The following is a 14,913-nucleotide window of genomic DNA, read 5'->3' as shown; positions in this document are numbered from 1 at the left end:
GTGGTCTCTCCTCTGTGTGTGGGCGTGTTGGTGTCCTAGTCCCCTCTTATAAAGACACCAGCCACACCGAATTGGGCTCCGCACTAACAGCCTCATTTTACCTTAGTCACCTCTGTAAAGGCCAATTTCCAAATCCAGTCACATTCTGAGACACCAGGGATTAGGTCTTCAACATATGAATTTGGGGAGCCACAATTCTCCCATAACACTGTCTTATCTGCATGTCTCTAACAGAACTAAAATTTTGTGTATATGTTCAAATCCAACAGGATTTCTGTTGGTTTCCTCTCTACTTCCTTCTCCTCCAACCCCCGTCTTAAGACATTTCTTTAGGAACCCCCGTCTCCTACTTTCTAGGCTGCCACGAAGCTGTCCTTTTGGGGCTTCCTTTTTGCCATCTTTTTGGAGCCTCCTCTTTTATCTCCTGGATTGGATGTCTGTTTCTGGATTTCATGTCTTGTTCTTTGGGGTTTATTCCCTCATTTTAGCAGAACACATTCTCCACTGGTAGCTTCCTGAGAAAAGTTACATAGAAATGTGGAGAACTTGTGTGTCTGCAAATGTCTCTGCTCTCACAATTGATCAGTAATTTGGCTTGCTAAAGAATTGAGTTGAACACATTTTCCCTTAAAGTTTAGAAGAAACTTTTCTGCCATTTTCTGGCTTCCTGTGTTGTGATTGAGAAGTCTGATGCCATTCTGTGATTCAGTCCTTTGGGGTTTTTTTCCTCTCTAAAATCTTATAGGATCCTACTTTAATTTCTGACATTTTGAAATTTCATGAGGTCTTCACTGTCTTTTGTTCCACCCATTGTTTTGAAACTCATGGGCTCCTTCAATCCAGAAGCATTTTCCAGTTTGGGGACTTTTTTGTATTATTCATCTGACAACTTCTAGCTCTCTAGTCCCTCTAAACTCTTAGTAAGATACTGGACTTCCTCTGATTTTCTTACCTTTCTACCACTTATCATTTTGTTCCTGGGAAGTTTCCTTTTTGTTCTTCGGAGCTGTTCTTGACTTTATCCTTGCTGGAGACTAATTTAATTCAGCTACCACATGTTCATTTCCGATAGCTGGTTCTTTTTCTCTATTGCTCATTTTTATCTATCCTAATTTTGTGTAATCCTGGCTGCCTATGGTTCTAAGAACCAAGGGACAGGATGGGGTTGGAGAGCTGGCTCCCTCCATTCAGAATGTCAGCCTTGACTCTAACTGCCTTGTCTACATAGGAGCCCACCCTCACTCCCAGCTGAGCCTGGCGTTTCTAGTTCAGCTTCCTCAGGCTCACAGCCAGTCCTTTTGTTTTCAGCCCCCCAATTTCTCACCTTGCTGTAGTAATGGAAGACCCTCATCTTGTTGACAATAAAAGTCTTCATTTGAAAAAAAATCGTGATATTGTCTTACAGGATTGCTGAGGGGGCAAGTCTTAAAATAGTCACTTTGAAAAAATATGGCCTCCTAGTTCTAGAAGACAGTTCTCTCTCCAGTGGGAAGTGCCCTCTAGTGGTGCATTCCTGTAACACATTTCCATCCCCTAACAGCTTGATAAAGTATTCATTCAAAATATAGACAACTTTCTGTGTGTGGATATATCTTTTGGTATAGACTGAAAGGTACCCATATTTAAATAAAAATTATAATTTCGACCACTTTTTCTTTACTGAAAAAAAGAAACAAACAAGCACCCTTTGCTTCTTTCTGCCCCATGGCACCTGCCCGGGGGCGGGGCAGGGGGTGGGCACACAACAGAGGATGGCAGCTGGCATATTGACTATTTTAAATTTCTGGCTCCAGAGGACACATGTGGTGCAGAAGGTGAGTGGGTTTTGGAGTCTGATCGCTTGGGTTTGCCCTTCCTCCTGCCTACTTGATTCCTCTATGCCTCAGTGTGTCCACCTGTAAAGTGGGGATGACAGTACTTACCCATAGTATTGATGAGAGGATTAGATAAGATAATGGAGCACCAGACACATGGTACCAGCATGGGAAGTATTTTTTGTTACTATCATTGCTATTGTTATGATTGCTAAATGTCCCATTTCTCCCCACGTGCCCACCCAGTGGTCCACTATGAGATTGAGGTTTGGACGGGGGATGTGGGCGGTGCAACCACCACTGCCCGAGTCTACGTGCAGATCTACGGCGAGAAAGGCAAGACAGAAGTGCTCTTCCTGTCCAGCCGCTCGCGAGTCTTTGAGCGAGCATCTAAGGACACGTTCCAGGTATGTGCGGGGAAGGCGGCAGGGGGCCCACAGAGGGCCTGCTGAATGCCTGAGAGTGAAGAGATTGGACCAGATCGATGGTTTCCATCTCTGCCTTCTTATTAGAATCACCTGGGGAGCTTTAAGAAAAACAAATGGCCCACACCCCCATCAGTTAAGTGAGAAATTTCTGGGGATGCTCCAAATAGCTCTGCTAGTGATACAAATGTGCTGCCGATTCTGAGAACCTGAAGAGTAGATAAATCTAACTTAGCGAAATATGGCACTTGGCCCCTGGTTACTGCCCTCACTCCCGGCCCTGCGGCCTCGGACTCTACAGCTCTGTTGGCCTGCGGGCAGGGCTATGCTTCCCAGGCAGGACCCTGGTGGGCCGTTGGGGTCTCCTGGTTGTGCTTGGAGTGCCCTGGGCCTCAACACGCCCCTATTGAGTAGAAGAGAAAAAGAGGGGAGGACATGGGTGTATTGCTGGCAGGGAGGAGGATGCAAGGATGGTGCCCACGGGGGGCCCATGCATGTTGGATGTGAGACATGAGTGTGTGTGTGTATGTGTGTATATGTATATGTGTGTGTGTGTAGGGAGCATGTTCAGGCTGGTGCCCTGTGTGTGTTGTGTGACACAAGCAGCTGTGGCCTCAGCAAAAAGTTCTAACCCAGCGCCCAGTAGAGGAGGTCCTGGCTGAGCTGGGCCAGGGCCACAGGTGCAGAGAGTGCTAGTGCTGGGTGGGGCCTCATGGAGCTCTGCCCCTGTGGGCCCTGCTGAGGGGCAGGGGTGCACCTCTCTGTGCACCTCTCTGAGCTGTGCACCTCTCTGAGCCCGAGATCCTTCACCAGTTCAAACCCAGCTCTATAATGCCTGCCCTGGGAGGATGAGAATGGTCAATGCCAGGGAAAGTGTGTAGGGGAAACTGTGGCCAGTCACAGAGAGGGCACAGAGCAGCACATCTGGATGGCCAGCTGGCTGGATGTGGTGGAGGGATTTGTGGCGGGGCAGACAGGTAGGGGACTGGGGAGGGCACGTGGGGCTCCCTGGGGGGCTGATCACAGGGATGCTGTGGCCTGGGAAATGCTGGAGGAGGGACTCAGGGGCACAGAGCCCGCCCCCTAAGTAGCTGAGGAGAAGGAATTTCTCTTTCCTGGGGATCCTGGGCTCTGTTTGGTCTGATGATTTTTTCACAAAGATGATTTTGGCTGCATTGTGTCTTCATGAGTCTGAAGACCTGAGTTCTCATTTAGGTCTGGACTAAACTATGGGACACTGAGCAACTCCTGGGATGGCCCTGGGCCTCCGTTTCCCCAGCACATAATTGGGAGAACTGGTGAGACTGGGCTTTGAAGGGTGTCACACACCCAGAAGAGGGCCCACCAGCACGATGTGGACCCGAAAGAGTGGCCTGACTGGCAGGGGCTCCATATCAGCCTCCTGATCCCCCGCTGAGCTCTTCAGGGGCCAGACCTCCCCTCACTGTGAGGCTTAGAACTGAAGAGAAGGCCTAGAAGCTGATTCCCTGAAGGAAAGCTACACTCATCCATAATGCCCTTTGAGTCAGCCTGTGCTTAGCCCAGTGGGGGACAGAAGCAAGAGTAAACAGTCCCTGCTCTTAGGAATTCCCAGGTGAGTGGGCAGACACCAGCTCACGCAGACAGAGAGGAAATCCAGGCGAGGACCTCGGCCCAGCTCCGGGCTCCCTCTGAGCTCTCCTGGGGCCTCTGAAAGCATGAGTGGGATTCTTGCTTTTCACAAACAACACTCTTTTTTTTTTTTGCTTATTACCAAAGTTATATAGGATTAATCCTGAAAAATTTAAGGGAACAGATCGCAGAAAAGCACCAGCTAACAAGAAAGTAATAATAATGGTCCAGAGTCTAAATGAGCAGTTTTTAGCTAGAGGCAGAGCATGGAATAAAGGCCTTCTGGGCGAGGGAACTGCGTGAATGAAGATATGGAAATAGGAATAACAGGACTGAGTGTGATGTGCCTGTGTGTGTGTGTGTGTGTGTGTGTGTGTGTGTGTGTGTGTGTTTGGGGGGGACAGAGAGGGGGAGAGAGAAGGAAAGAGAAGAGAGGAGAGGAGAGGAGCAGGGACATCATCACCTTGACCATCACAGGGGCTTAGGAGGAAGTGAACTTGGTGGAAGGTGGGGCTGGCAAGCTGTCCTGGAGGGTGGGCCAGGAAACCAGGCTGGATGTGCAGGGGCGAGGCTGCTGGCGGAAGCTCCTGAGCTCGAGGCCCTGAGCCTCTCCATCCTGTGGCTCTGCACACAAGCGGGTGCCTGGTTGTGCGGGGAAGGGAGGGAGGGGGCCGGGGGCCACCCCAGCCACTGCCCTGCGCTTTGCACAGCTCGAGGCGGCTGACGTGGGGGAGGTCTACAAGATCCGGCTGGGACACACTGGCGAGGGCTTCTCGCCCAGCTGGTTCGTGGACATGCTGTGGCTGCGGCAACTGGTGGTGCAGGAGGTGGAGCTCACGCCCGAGGAGGAGGCCCTGAAGAAGAAGGAGGAGAACAAGCTGCGGCAGCAGCTCAAGAAAGAGTGGCTGAAGGCCAAGCTGCAGAGGAAGATGAAGAGGAAGCAGATGAAGAAGGGCAGTGACGAGGAGGGTGAGGGGGATGAGGAGGAGGAGTCTTCGTCAGAGGAATCCTCCTCTGAAGAGGAGGAGGAGGAGGAGACCGAGGAGGAGGAGGAAGAGGAGGAGTTCGGGCCAGGAATGCAGGAGGTGGTTGAGCAGTACAAGTTCAACGTCAACCGCTGGCTGGCCTGGGGCAAGGAAGACAGCGAAATTGTGTTGGAGCTGGCGCCTTCTGGCCGGTCGGGTCCTCAGCGTAAGCCTGAGCAAGGGTCAGACAGTCCCTCAAAGGGAGTCCAGGGATGGGGGCGGTGCCCGGCTCTCCTCTCACGTGGAAGCCCCACGGGTGGGCACCCATCACGCCTTCCTAATAGCTCGCTCTCCTGACACGTGTCTTAAATACCACCACGGGCAGTTCCCTGCCTGGGGTTAACATTGCACTTGTCCCAAGGCTCTCGGGAGGAGTGGATGACTTAGGAGTCTTGATAGAACTTAGTGCTGGGAACAGGAGGCAGGGGAGCTGCTGAGGGTGAATTTTCCCAAGACTCACAACCTCTTGGGCTTTATGGCAAAAAAAGAGGAGGGGCAAATTCAGTCCCAGGGTAGTGAAGCTGTGTGGGTATCTGTAGATACTTCCTGCTTCTCCCCTCTACCTGCAGCCGAGAGGCTGAGCCTCAGGTCCACTCAGAGGCCTGGGTGTCCTCAGTGCTGCGTCCTCCTCTGTCTCCAGTCAACACCTATGAAGTCCAGGTGATCACAGGGAAAGTAGCCAACGCTGGCACTAGTGCCAATGTCTACGTGACCATCTACGGGGAGGAGTACGGGGACACGGGTGAGCGGCCGCTGAAGAAGTCAGACAAGAGCAGCAAGTTTCAGCCGGGGCAGGTATGGTTCTCACTTTCTGGCCCTGGGGCGGGTGGTTGGGATTCAGTCGGAGGGAACCCTCTGGGGATTCCCAAGGCCGCCCCACCCACAGGGACTGCTGGGTCCAGCAGTGAGCTTTGTTCAACCCAACCAGGTTCATGGAAGGGTCTCCCCTGTGAGAACCAACGTTTTTGGTAGGGAATGGGAGAAAGGCACAGGTGAGGGCCCAGCTCCCTGAAGCCCACGGAACTCACTGGAGGTAGCACAGGCAGTAGACACCCAGGGGCTGAGTGGGTGAAGCAGGGGTTCAAGGAGGAAGTGCTGGCCACCAGGTGGCACTTTGGGGAGGGAACGCTTGGTGGGGAGGGGAGACATAAAGGGCCCTGGTGGGTGAGTGTGGGGTAGATATGTAGATGCCCTAAGACGGCATGACGGAGGTGTCGGGGTGGAAGTGTGGCAGGCCAGTTTGGGGACAGTGAGTCTTCCCGCACGCGGGGCTGTGGTTAATGCTGAGCCATGGTGGGTGCTGCTTCCGGGAAGCTTGATGAAAACAACTTAAGAGGTAGGGGGTGGGGGTGAGGGCCTTGAAAGACAGCCGAGAACCCTGAATTGTACCCTGAGGCAGTAGGCACCACGGAAGCTTTTGAGCATTGAAAGAAACGCACCCTCCGCCCTCTTCACCATATCGCGGGAAAAGCTCAGAAACTGCAGCTGTCATCCTTGTCCTCAGATGTTGCACAGCACCGTCTGGCTAGCGGACTGTCCCTCCTCTCGCCTGTCCCGTTCCTGCCCCCATCCTAGAGCCAGGTTCCCTCACCGGCACAGGCGGAGAGAGAAAGGTCCCAAGTCCATTACACTACTCCTGGCCTCCTCACTTGGTTTATTTCAGGGACCCCTGGTTCTTCTTTCAACACTCCCTTCCCATGACTTGAGGATCCTGGGTTATCTCTGTTTCAGCACTTTCCTCAAAAAGTTATAGCCGCTGTGACCAGAGACCGAAGAGTTTAAAAAGTTACAGCTAAGAAGTTCTCATTCACATTTTGGATCCAAGCATGGCCTGCCTCCTGCTTCCCCCCGTGTATATACATACACCCGTCGTGCGCGTTCTGTCTCCCCTCCTCAGCAGTGAGCTAGTCCAGTTCCCCTGTTTCTGCCAATCATTTTGAATCCACACATCAGCTCATAGCAGGTGCTCAATTAAAACTGGTGGCCGAAGAAGTGTATGCACACATGAGCACACACAGCACACACCCAAGCTCCCCCCCCCACCACACACACACACACCTCACAACACAAATCTGGGTGTCCCTGGCTGGTTTGGATATTAAATCAGCCCAGGTCCTGGGAGGGTGAAGCAGATGGTGAGGAGAGGGGACGGTGCCACACCTCTGAGTGCTACCCTGGCCCTTCCCAGACAGACACCTTCATCGTCAACGCCATTGAGCTGGGGCCCCTGACCAAGATTCGGATTCGCCATGACAACGCGGGCAACAAATCAGGCTGGTTCCTGGAGAGAGTAGACATCACCGACACAAACAACGAGACCACGTGAGTGCGGCTGGAGGAGAAGTGGGGGGCCCATGCCTGCCACTGCGATGGTCTCAGGATGAGGGCTGAGCGTGGGGTGGCTGTGGTGCCTGAGGGTGGGGGTGGGGAGGGCTGTGATGCCTGAGGGTAGGGGTAGTAGGGGTGGGGGGGGGAGGGTGTAATGTAGGTTTGGCCCAGTAGCTGGCTAGGTGGGCACTGTCTCCCTCCCTTCCCTCTCATTGGGCAGCCCCCAGGAGCTCCTGGCCCCAGGAGGGAACAAAGAGTCTGGTACAACATCCAGTCCCTGACGTCCACCACCTCAGAGGGTTGGGTCTTCTGTCCCAGCCGGACCTTCCCTGCCCACTCTCCACACCCAGACGTGGTTGCCGATAAGTCTTTCTGTGGGTAAAGCAGCCTCCAGTACATTGTTCTACTGCTTTAGACCAGGGACAAGCAAGCTTTTCCTGCACAGGCCGGCACTAAACATTTTAGGCTTGGGGCCATTGGGTCCCTGTCACAACTACTCCGCTTGACCTTTGTGGAAGGAAAGCAGCTACAGATGACGCCTAAATGAGTGGGTACGGCTGTATTCCAGTAACACTTCATGGACATCAAAGCTTGAATTTCATGTAATTTTCACATGTCACAAAATATTGTTTCTAAGATTGTTTTCAGCTGTTTAAAAATGTGCAATCCATGCTTGGCTTGTGGGATGTAGCAGGTGGTGGGCAGACTGGCCCACAGGCCTCAGTTGGCTGCGCCTGCTCAGAAGTCACAGCTCTGACCAGAAGCCAGGCTGGGAAGGGGCTACCGTCGTCCTGACGAGTGACGGGATCGCCCCCAGAGGAAGTGGAACTGCAGCCCCAGAATCAAACTGTGCCAGAATCAGGACCAGAGCTCCAGACCATCAGTGATGAGTCTGTTCCATATCTACCATTAGGCCACATTGCCTCTCAGGCAACAGGCATGGCAGAAGGCCCTGAGATGGGGCCAGTGTGGGGGAGGCAGAAGGGCGAGCAAGAAAGAGCCTAAGGGGTGTTGTAGAGCTGTCCAGGGCCTGCTGGTGCCTGGGATGTAGCGAGCATCCAGTAAATATGTGCTTGTTGAATTACACGACTTCTCGGCCTGTCGGCTGGCGTCTCCTGGAGTATGCCCTCTTCTTGGGCTCCACTCTGTGCAGGGCAGGGGGTGACCAGGCACACCCTGTCTCCTACCTCCATCCTGCCCCACCAACCCAAGAGGTTGCTTCAGGTGGGCACGCCGAGGCCCAGCTCACACCTGGCCTGATGTGTCCATAAGGCCAGCACGATGCTGCCAAAGAGCCATAAGACATCCCCGTGTCCAGGACCCGGGGTCCTGACCTGGGGCAGGTCCTCTGCGAGGACCTCTCCAGTTCACCCTGGACGAGTTCCTGCATCCTCATGGGCTTTCGTTTGCTCTGCTGATAAGTGGGCTTAAGGATGCCAGCCCAGCTCACTTCTCACGATGTTCTGGAAATCCAAGGCATTTAAGCTGAAAAGGATAGTGTTGCAAGAACACGTAAGGACGGGGACAAACTGTGAGCTTCGCTGCTTCCCCTTGCAGCTTCGTTAGGGTCAGTTTAGGCTGTTCCGTTGGCTTAGCATTTCTGGGCCGGCCCAACAATTTTTAAATTATTGTAGCTTTAGAATCTATTTTAATTTTTTTATCCTCACCCCTGAGGACATTTTTTCATCGCTTTCAGAAAGAGAGAAGGAGGGGGAGGACCGAGAGAGAGAGAAGGGAGAGAAAGACACAGAGAAACACTGATGTAAGAGGAAACATTAACTGTCCCCTTTTGGTATACTCACCCCAACTGGGGATTGAACCCGATACCTGGGTATGTGCCCTGACTGGGAATTGAACCCACAACCCTTTGGTCTATGCAACAATGCTCCAACCAACTGAACCACACCAGCCAGGGCTATAATGTACTTTAATACCTGTCACTACTTGGTCTCTTTTATTATGGTTTAAAAATATTAGCTATTCTTGCCTTTTCATATCAAGACATTAAGTGACTTGAACAAAAAAGTCCTATTGGAATTTTGATCATTATACCATTAAATGTATGTGTGGAGAGCTGCATATTTAGAATATTAAGTGCTACCCCCAAGGCACACATTTCCATTACACGAGAATTCCTCTAGGTATCTCAGTGATGCTTTACAGTTTTCTGCACTGAGCTGCTACACATTTCTGCTGAGTTTAAGACCAAGTATTTTATATTTTTATCACTCTTGTGAACGGAACCTCCTCCTCACTCACCTCTCTTCCTCCCCTCCCTGTCTCTTTTTCCTTCCTTCCTCCTCTCCTTGCTCCCCTCATCTCCTCCTCTTCCTCGCCATCCCTTCTTGCTGATGTTGTGTTTATGTGTCTGTTTCCTTGGTTTTGAACACCACTAAGGGCTCTGTGATGAGCCGCCTCCAGCCATTTGCAAGCCAAGAGGGACTCTGAGCAAAGCCTGCTCTGGGGAACAGACAAAATTATGGAAGTTCAAGGCAACACAATCAGAGTAGCCCATCTCCTTCATCTTGGAGAGGCACCATCTTCCTTGACAGTGCCTTGGGCCTCCCATGACCTTGATTAGCTCAGGACAAGGATAAGTGAACACCAACCGCTCTGGACCCAGTCGCCTCCCTCCAGGCCAGTTGGATGTCCTTGCCCCTCTCTGCCTGCCCCTCACATCCCACCCGCAATCCGTCACCCACTTCCTCCTTCAGAAGAGCGTGGGTCAAACCCCCGTCTCCCACCAAAGCCTTTGGACTGGTCCCTCTGCATCCCCCGGGACCTCCTATTATCTACAGCCCTCAGGGTCACGTCCCTGCTCCGCTCAACTACCTGCCGAGGCTCCCACTTCACTCAGGGTAAGAGCCAGAGCACTTCCGGTGGCTGCCCCGTGGCCCCTTTTTATCTCTCAGTCCTGGTCCCCCTCTGGCTCACTCCTTGCTGTGTCTTAAACCCAACAGGCGAGGTCCCACCTCAGTGCCTCCTCATGTGCCCTCTCCCTGCACTGCTTCCCCCAGCGGCTCACCCGCATACTTTCTCTAGATACGTCTCTGCTCAGGGGTCACCTGCTCAGTGAAGCCCAGCCCCTTCTTCTTCTCTTTGCTTCTTTTTTCCATCTCATTAGCATCTGACTATAATAAACTGCTCTATTTGGTCATCGTTTCTCTCCCCACCATAGAAAAGAAAGTCTGGGCATGAGGCAATGACTTCATCTGTGCTGCTTATCGCTGTGTCCTCCCCAGTACTTAGGAGAGAGCCTGGCACACAGTAGGCATACCATAAACAGTTACTAGATCAACTAATGAATAAAAGTTATGCTTGCTGTACTGAATCATTCATTAATTCCACAAACACACGCCATGCTAAGGGCCGGGGTGGCACAGCTGGCTCCGACTCCACCTTCGTGGGAAGCCGGGACGATCTAGGAGGTGGACGTGTTGCCCTTGATTCCTTTCTCTCCTACTCTTAGTGCACGGGGCTTTGGGGAAGTCACTGTGAACCTCGCTTTTTCAGATGAGCAGCGATTCATATTTCACTACACATACATCGCAATATTGAGTAAGACATACTTATAATACTAAAACATGATTCATTGCTTACCTAAAATTCAAATTTAACTTGGAGTCCTGGGATTTTATTGGTTAAGTCTGGCAGCTCTAACAGAGAGGTAAAGAAACCTGTTCAGAGTCCCATGACTACGAGCCAGGATTCAAACCCAGTCTGGCTCCACAGGCGAGTCCTCCATGACCCCACCCCGCTGCTTCTCCTAGGCCTGGTCCTGCCTCCTTCCACCCAGGGACTTCCAATGACCTCTGTACTCGGGAGTCTAACTCAATCCTCCCTTCCTCTGGTGTGCCAGCTCCTTAGCCACACTCTTTGTACCTTCCCAAAGCAAAATTGGGTCGTTTCATTAAAATTCCACACTTACATGTTGGGTACCTTCTATGTGCAACCCTTTCTGCTGAAGTACTTCTGGCTAATACGTTAGCTCCAGAAAGGGCAGGAACAGCCCCCAGAAGTCCCTCTTGCTCTAGAGACCTCCAATGTGACCCTGACTGAGGGTGTGCTGTGCGTGCTCCAGGCCCTTTTCAGTGGGTTGTCTGGAGACTTGTCCCCATGTCTGTTCTCTGTTCAAGCAAGTGACATTACTGGGCCAGCTGGGATGGGAGGACAGTGTCCTGGAGGGCAGGCAGGGAAGTATGTGGCCCCCCCGCAGAGGGCCTCTCACTTCTCAGCCTGTGACTACTCCTTCAAGAGGCCTTTCCAAGGAGACTTTGCCAACCTCTCCTCCTTCCCCACCACCACAGGTACTACTTTCCATGCCAGCGCTGGCTGTCAGTGGAGGAGGACGATGGCCAGCTGTCCAGGGAGCTGTTGTCAGTGGATGAGTCCTATGTGCTGCCACCGGAGGAGGACGACGAGGGTGGGGGTGGTGGTGACAACAACCCCCTCGACAACATGGGCCTGGAGCAGAAAGGTTTCCTCGACTGGGGCTGATGCCTTCCCGCCTGCCCCTCTTCCCTCTGCTTCTCCCTCAGTCCAGGTCTCCATCTTCCCTCTCTCTCCTGTGAGCTGTGGCTGCTCCTTCCTCTGGCTTTCCATCTGCACTGCCCCTCATTCCTCCATGGCAAGAACCGGGCGGGAGGTGGGCAAGCATATTCCCACATGTCTAGCATAAGGCTGGGTATATACCATACATGGCTTGGGATGGGATGGGATGGCGTGGGATGGAATAGAATAGAATAAAATGGAATAGAATAAAATTAATAGAATAGAATAGGATAGAATAGAATAGAATAGAATAGAATAGAATAGAATAGAATAGAATAGAATAGAATAGATTGTAGTTGGTTCTGACTTAGCCTTGTATTCTCTCTTCCAAGCACTTAAGAGGCTCTCAGCCTCTTGACATGTTTGTCAAAAGAGTGAACTTTCCAGAGTTCTATGATGCTCATACTCCCTTCCTTGAAACACAAATCCCTAAATGTCTTCCAAACCTGGAGGAATCAAACTAGGGTTCTTGGGTGATGAGCCCCTGACTTTCACAGTCCCCCTAAGACTCCCCTAAGCATCCTGCAAGTGTACTGGTTGAGGGCCTCCTGTGCAAGTTGGAGCAGGGAGAGACCTCATCTCTGCCTTCAGGAAGTGTCTAAGCTAAAGTCAACTGCAGAGCAATACAGCCTGCAAGTAAAGCGATTCATAGAAATGGTCTCGATTCATAGAAATGGTCGCCGTGGACATAGAAATATACTTAATATGTTTTCCCTCTCCTTCCTGCATGGGAGGAGCAAGCTACCACTCACTTCTCCACACTCCTCTCTTGCAGACAAATCGACCACGTTCTCAGTGACCATAAAGACTGGAGACAAGAAGAATGCGGGTACAGATGCCAATGTCTTCATCACACTCTTTGGCACAGAAGACGACACTGGTAAGAAAACAATGCAGGTCTGAGGTTCACTCATATGGTCCCCAGGGAGCCCGGAAGACTCAACAGAACATTCTAAGGAAATCCTGGTTGTCTGTCTGTCTCTCTCCTTAAAAAAATCACTTTAACAATTCCCTTTTATTGTGTTGTTTTATTTTATTTTATCATGGGACGAACACTTAACATGAGATCTAGCCTCTTAAAGTGTATACACACAGAGTATTATTGTCGGCTACAGGTGTGTGTTGTACGGCGGATCTCTAGAGCCTGTTGATCTCGCTGAACTGAAACTTTATGCCTGTTGATTAATAATTCTTCATCCCCCACCCCTACTCCCCAGCTCCTGGTAAACACCATTCCAGTCCTTGATTTTGTGAACTTGACTACTTGGGATACCTCATAGAAGTGCAATTATGCTGTATTTATTTTCTGTGTCTGACTTCCTTTACTTGATTCAATGTCCTTAAAGATCATCTACGTTGTTGCCTACGGCAGAATGTCCTTTCAGAAGGCCGGATAGTATTCTATTGTAGGTGTGCACCACGTTTTCTTTACCCACTCACCCCTCAATGGACATTTAGATTTTTTCCCACATCTTAGCTGCCGCGAACAGTGCTGCAGTAAACAATGGGAATGCTAATATCTTTTCAAGATCCTGGTTTCAATTCTTTTGGATCTAGACCCAGAAGAGGGGTTGCTGGATTTTCCATTTTTAATTTTTGAGGAACTTTTATGCTATGTTCCATAGCAACTGTACCATTTGCATTCCCACCAATTGTGTGCAAAAGTTCCCGCATCCTCACCAACACATTGTTTTATAGCAACCCTCCGGATGAACGTGAGGTGCGATCTCATTGTGGTTCTGACTTGCATTTCCCTAATGATTAGTGACAATGAGCACTTTTTCATATACAGTTGACCATGTGTATGTCTTCTTTGGAGAAGCTGTCTGTTTAAGTCCTTAGCCCAATTTTAAAAATTGGGTTATTAGTTTTTTTGCTATTAAATTGTAGGAGTTTCTTATATATTTTGGAGATTCACCCCTTATCTGACATATGGTTTACAAATATATTCTCCCTTTCTATAGTTTGCCTTTTTACTCTGTTTAATGGTTTCTTTTGCTGAGCAGAAACTTTTTAGTCTGATGTGGTTTTACTTATTTATTGTAGTTTTTGTTGTCTGGGCTTTTGGTGTCATAGCCATGGAATCATCGCCAAGGCCAATGTCATGAAGCTTTGGCCCTATGTTTTCCTGTTAGAGTGTTAACAGTTAGTTTCAAGGCTTACATTTATGTCTTTAATCCATTTTGAATCAACTTTTTTGTATAGTGTAAAATAAGGATCCAAATGAATTCTTTTACGTGTGACTATTCCGTTTCCCAGCACCATTTATCGATGGACTGTCCTTTTCCCATTGTATACTCTTGCATGACTCTGACTCGTGACAGATCGCACACAACTAGCCTCATCAGAGGAAGGCAGTTCCTTTTTTATTGTAAGTCTCTGTGTGAGGTGACTGTGGGTCCTCAGGTTGTGAGTGCTGTTCACTCTGGAAATTCTTCCCAAACCTTCCTGAGGCAGCCCTGCCGCACTGCAGGGCCAGGGTGCCCCTGCCCTTTCAGCCGTGCTCTTGCTGCCTCTAGGGCCCCAGGTGCACGTGAGAGCCTTGTGAGTTCTCTTCCTTCTGGCGTCCTCGTCCAGGTAATGGTGATGGATCCTATGGTCCATCTTTTTTCACATCTTTCTTAAAGTTTTTACCATTTCCCATGTCCTTCCTGGAGACCTCACTCTATTTGCCTTTTAAAAGCATAACAAAGGGGCTCCCCACTCCAAATGGTGAGTGGTCTCTTCCCCACGACTTCTGCCAGCTTTCTCCTTCTGTGCTAATGGTAGAAGTGACCCGAACTCTAACTCCACCGCAATAAGAAAAGCCAGTGGGGTCCAGGCTACTCTCAATATGAGATGCGCAGGGAATTTGGAGTCATTCGGGGGAGGGGTTCTCTGCCAGGTACTCGGACAAGGTGACATTTAGTGCTAGGGTCAGCCATCCACTTGGGCTACCTGTCCAGCCATTCTGTGTGAGCTCAGAGACAGTCAGTCCCTCAGGTAATCATCAGGTATTTGTTTAAAACCCTGTGGATCCAGAGTCTGTGCCAAGCATCACTGAGTAATGAAGGGACCCATCTATGCTCTCGGGGGCTCATATTCTAACACAATGGTGTGGTGGTAGAGCGTGAACTCAGGCTTGACTGGTTTACATTCTGCTATACCATTTACCATCTC

The 14,913-nt window shown here is 50.6% G+C and overlaps 1 protein-coding gene across 2 annotated transcripts in view; it reads left to right on the top strand.

Moving 5' to 3' along the window:
- LOXHD1 (lipoxygenase homology PLAT domains 1) overlaps positions 1-14,913 on the top strand; it is a 133,000-nt gene that overhangs the window by 70,671 nt on the left and 47,416 nt on the right. For both annotated transcript variants that reach the window (XM_045849809.1, XM_045849808.1), the window contains exons 18-23: positions 2,061-2,221; positions 4,561-5,041; positions 5,516-5,670; positions 7,064-7,197; positions 11,511-11,680; positions 12,530-12,634. In XM_045849809.1, the coding sequence (XP_045705765.1) occupies positions 2,061-2,221; positions 4,561-5,041; positions 5,516-5,670; positions 7,064-7,197; positions 11,511-11,680; positions 12,530-12,634 (1,206 nt within the window). The remainder of the gene's footprint in view (positions 1-2,060; positions 2,222-4,560; positions 5,042-5,515; positions 5,671-7,063; positions 7,198-11,510; positions 11,681-12,529; positions 12,635-14,913) is intronic.

This window comes from Phyllostomus hastatus, unplaced genomic scaffold (genome assembly GCF_019186645.2).
Source record: "Phyllostomus hastatus isolate PE091 unplaced genomic scaffold, TTU_PhHast_1.1 phas_contig_80, whole genome shotgun sequence".
Classification (NCBI taxonomy): domain Eukaryota; kingdom Metazoa; phylum Chordata; class Mammalia; order Chiroptera; family Phyllostomidae; genus Phyllostomus; species Phyllostomus hastatus.
Note: the sequence above shows the minus strand (reverse complement) of the source record. Positions and strands in the feature narration are given on the sequence as shown.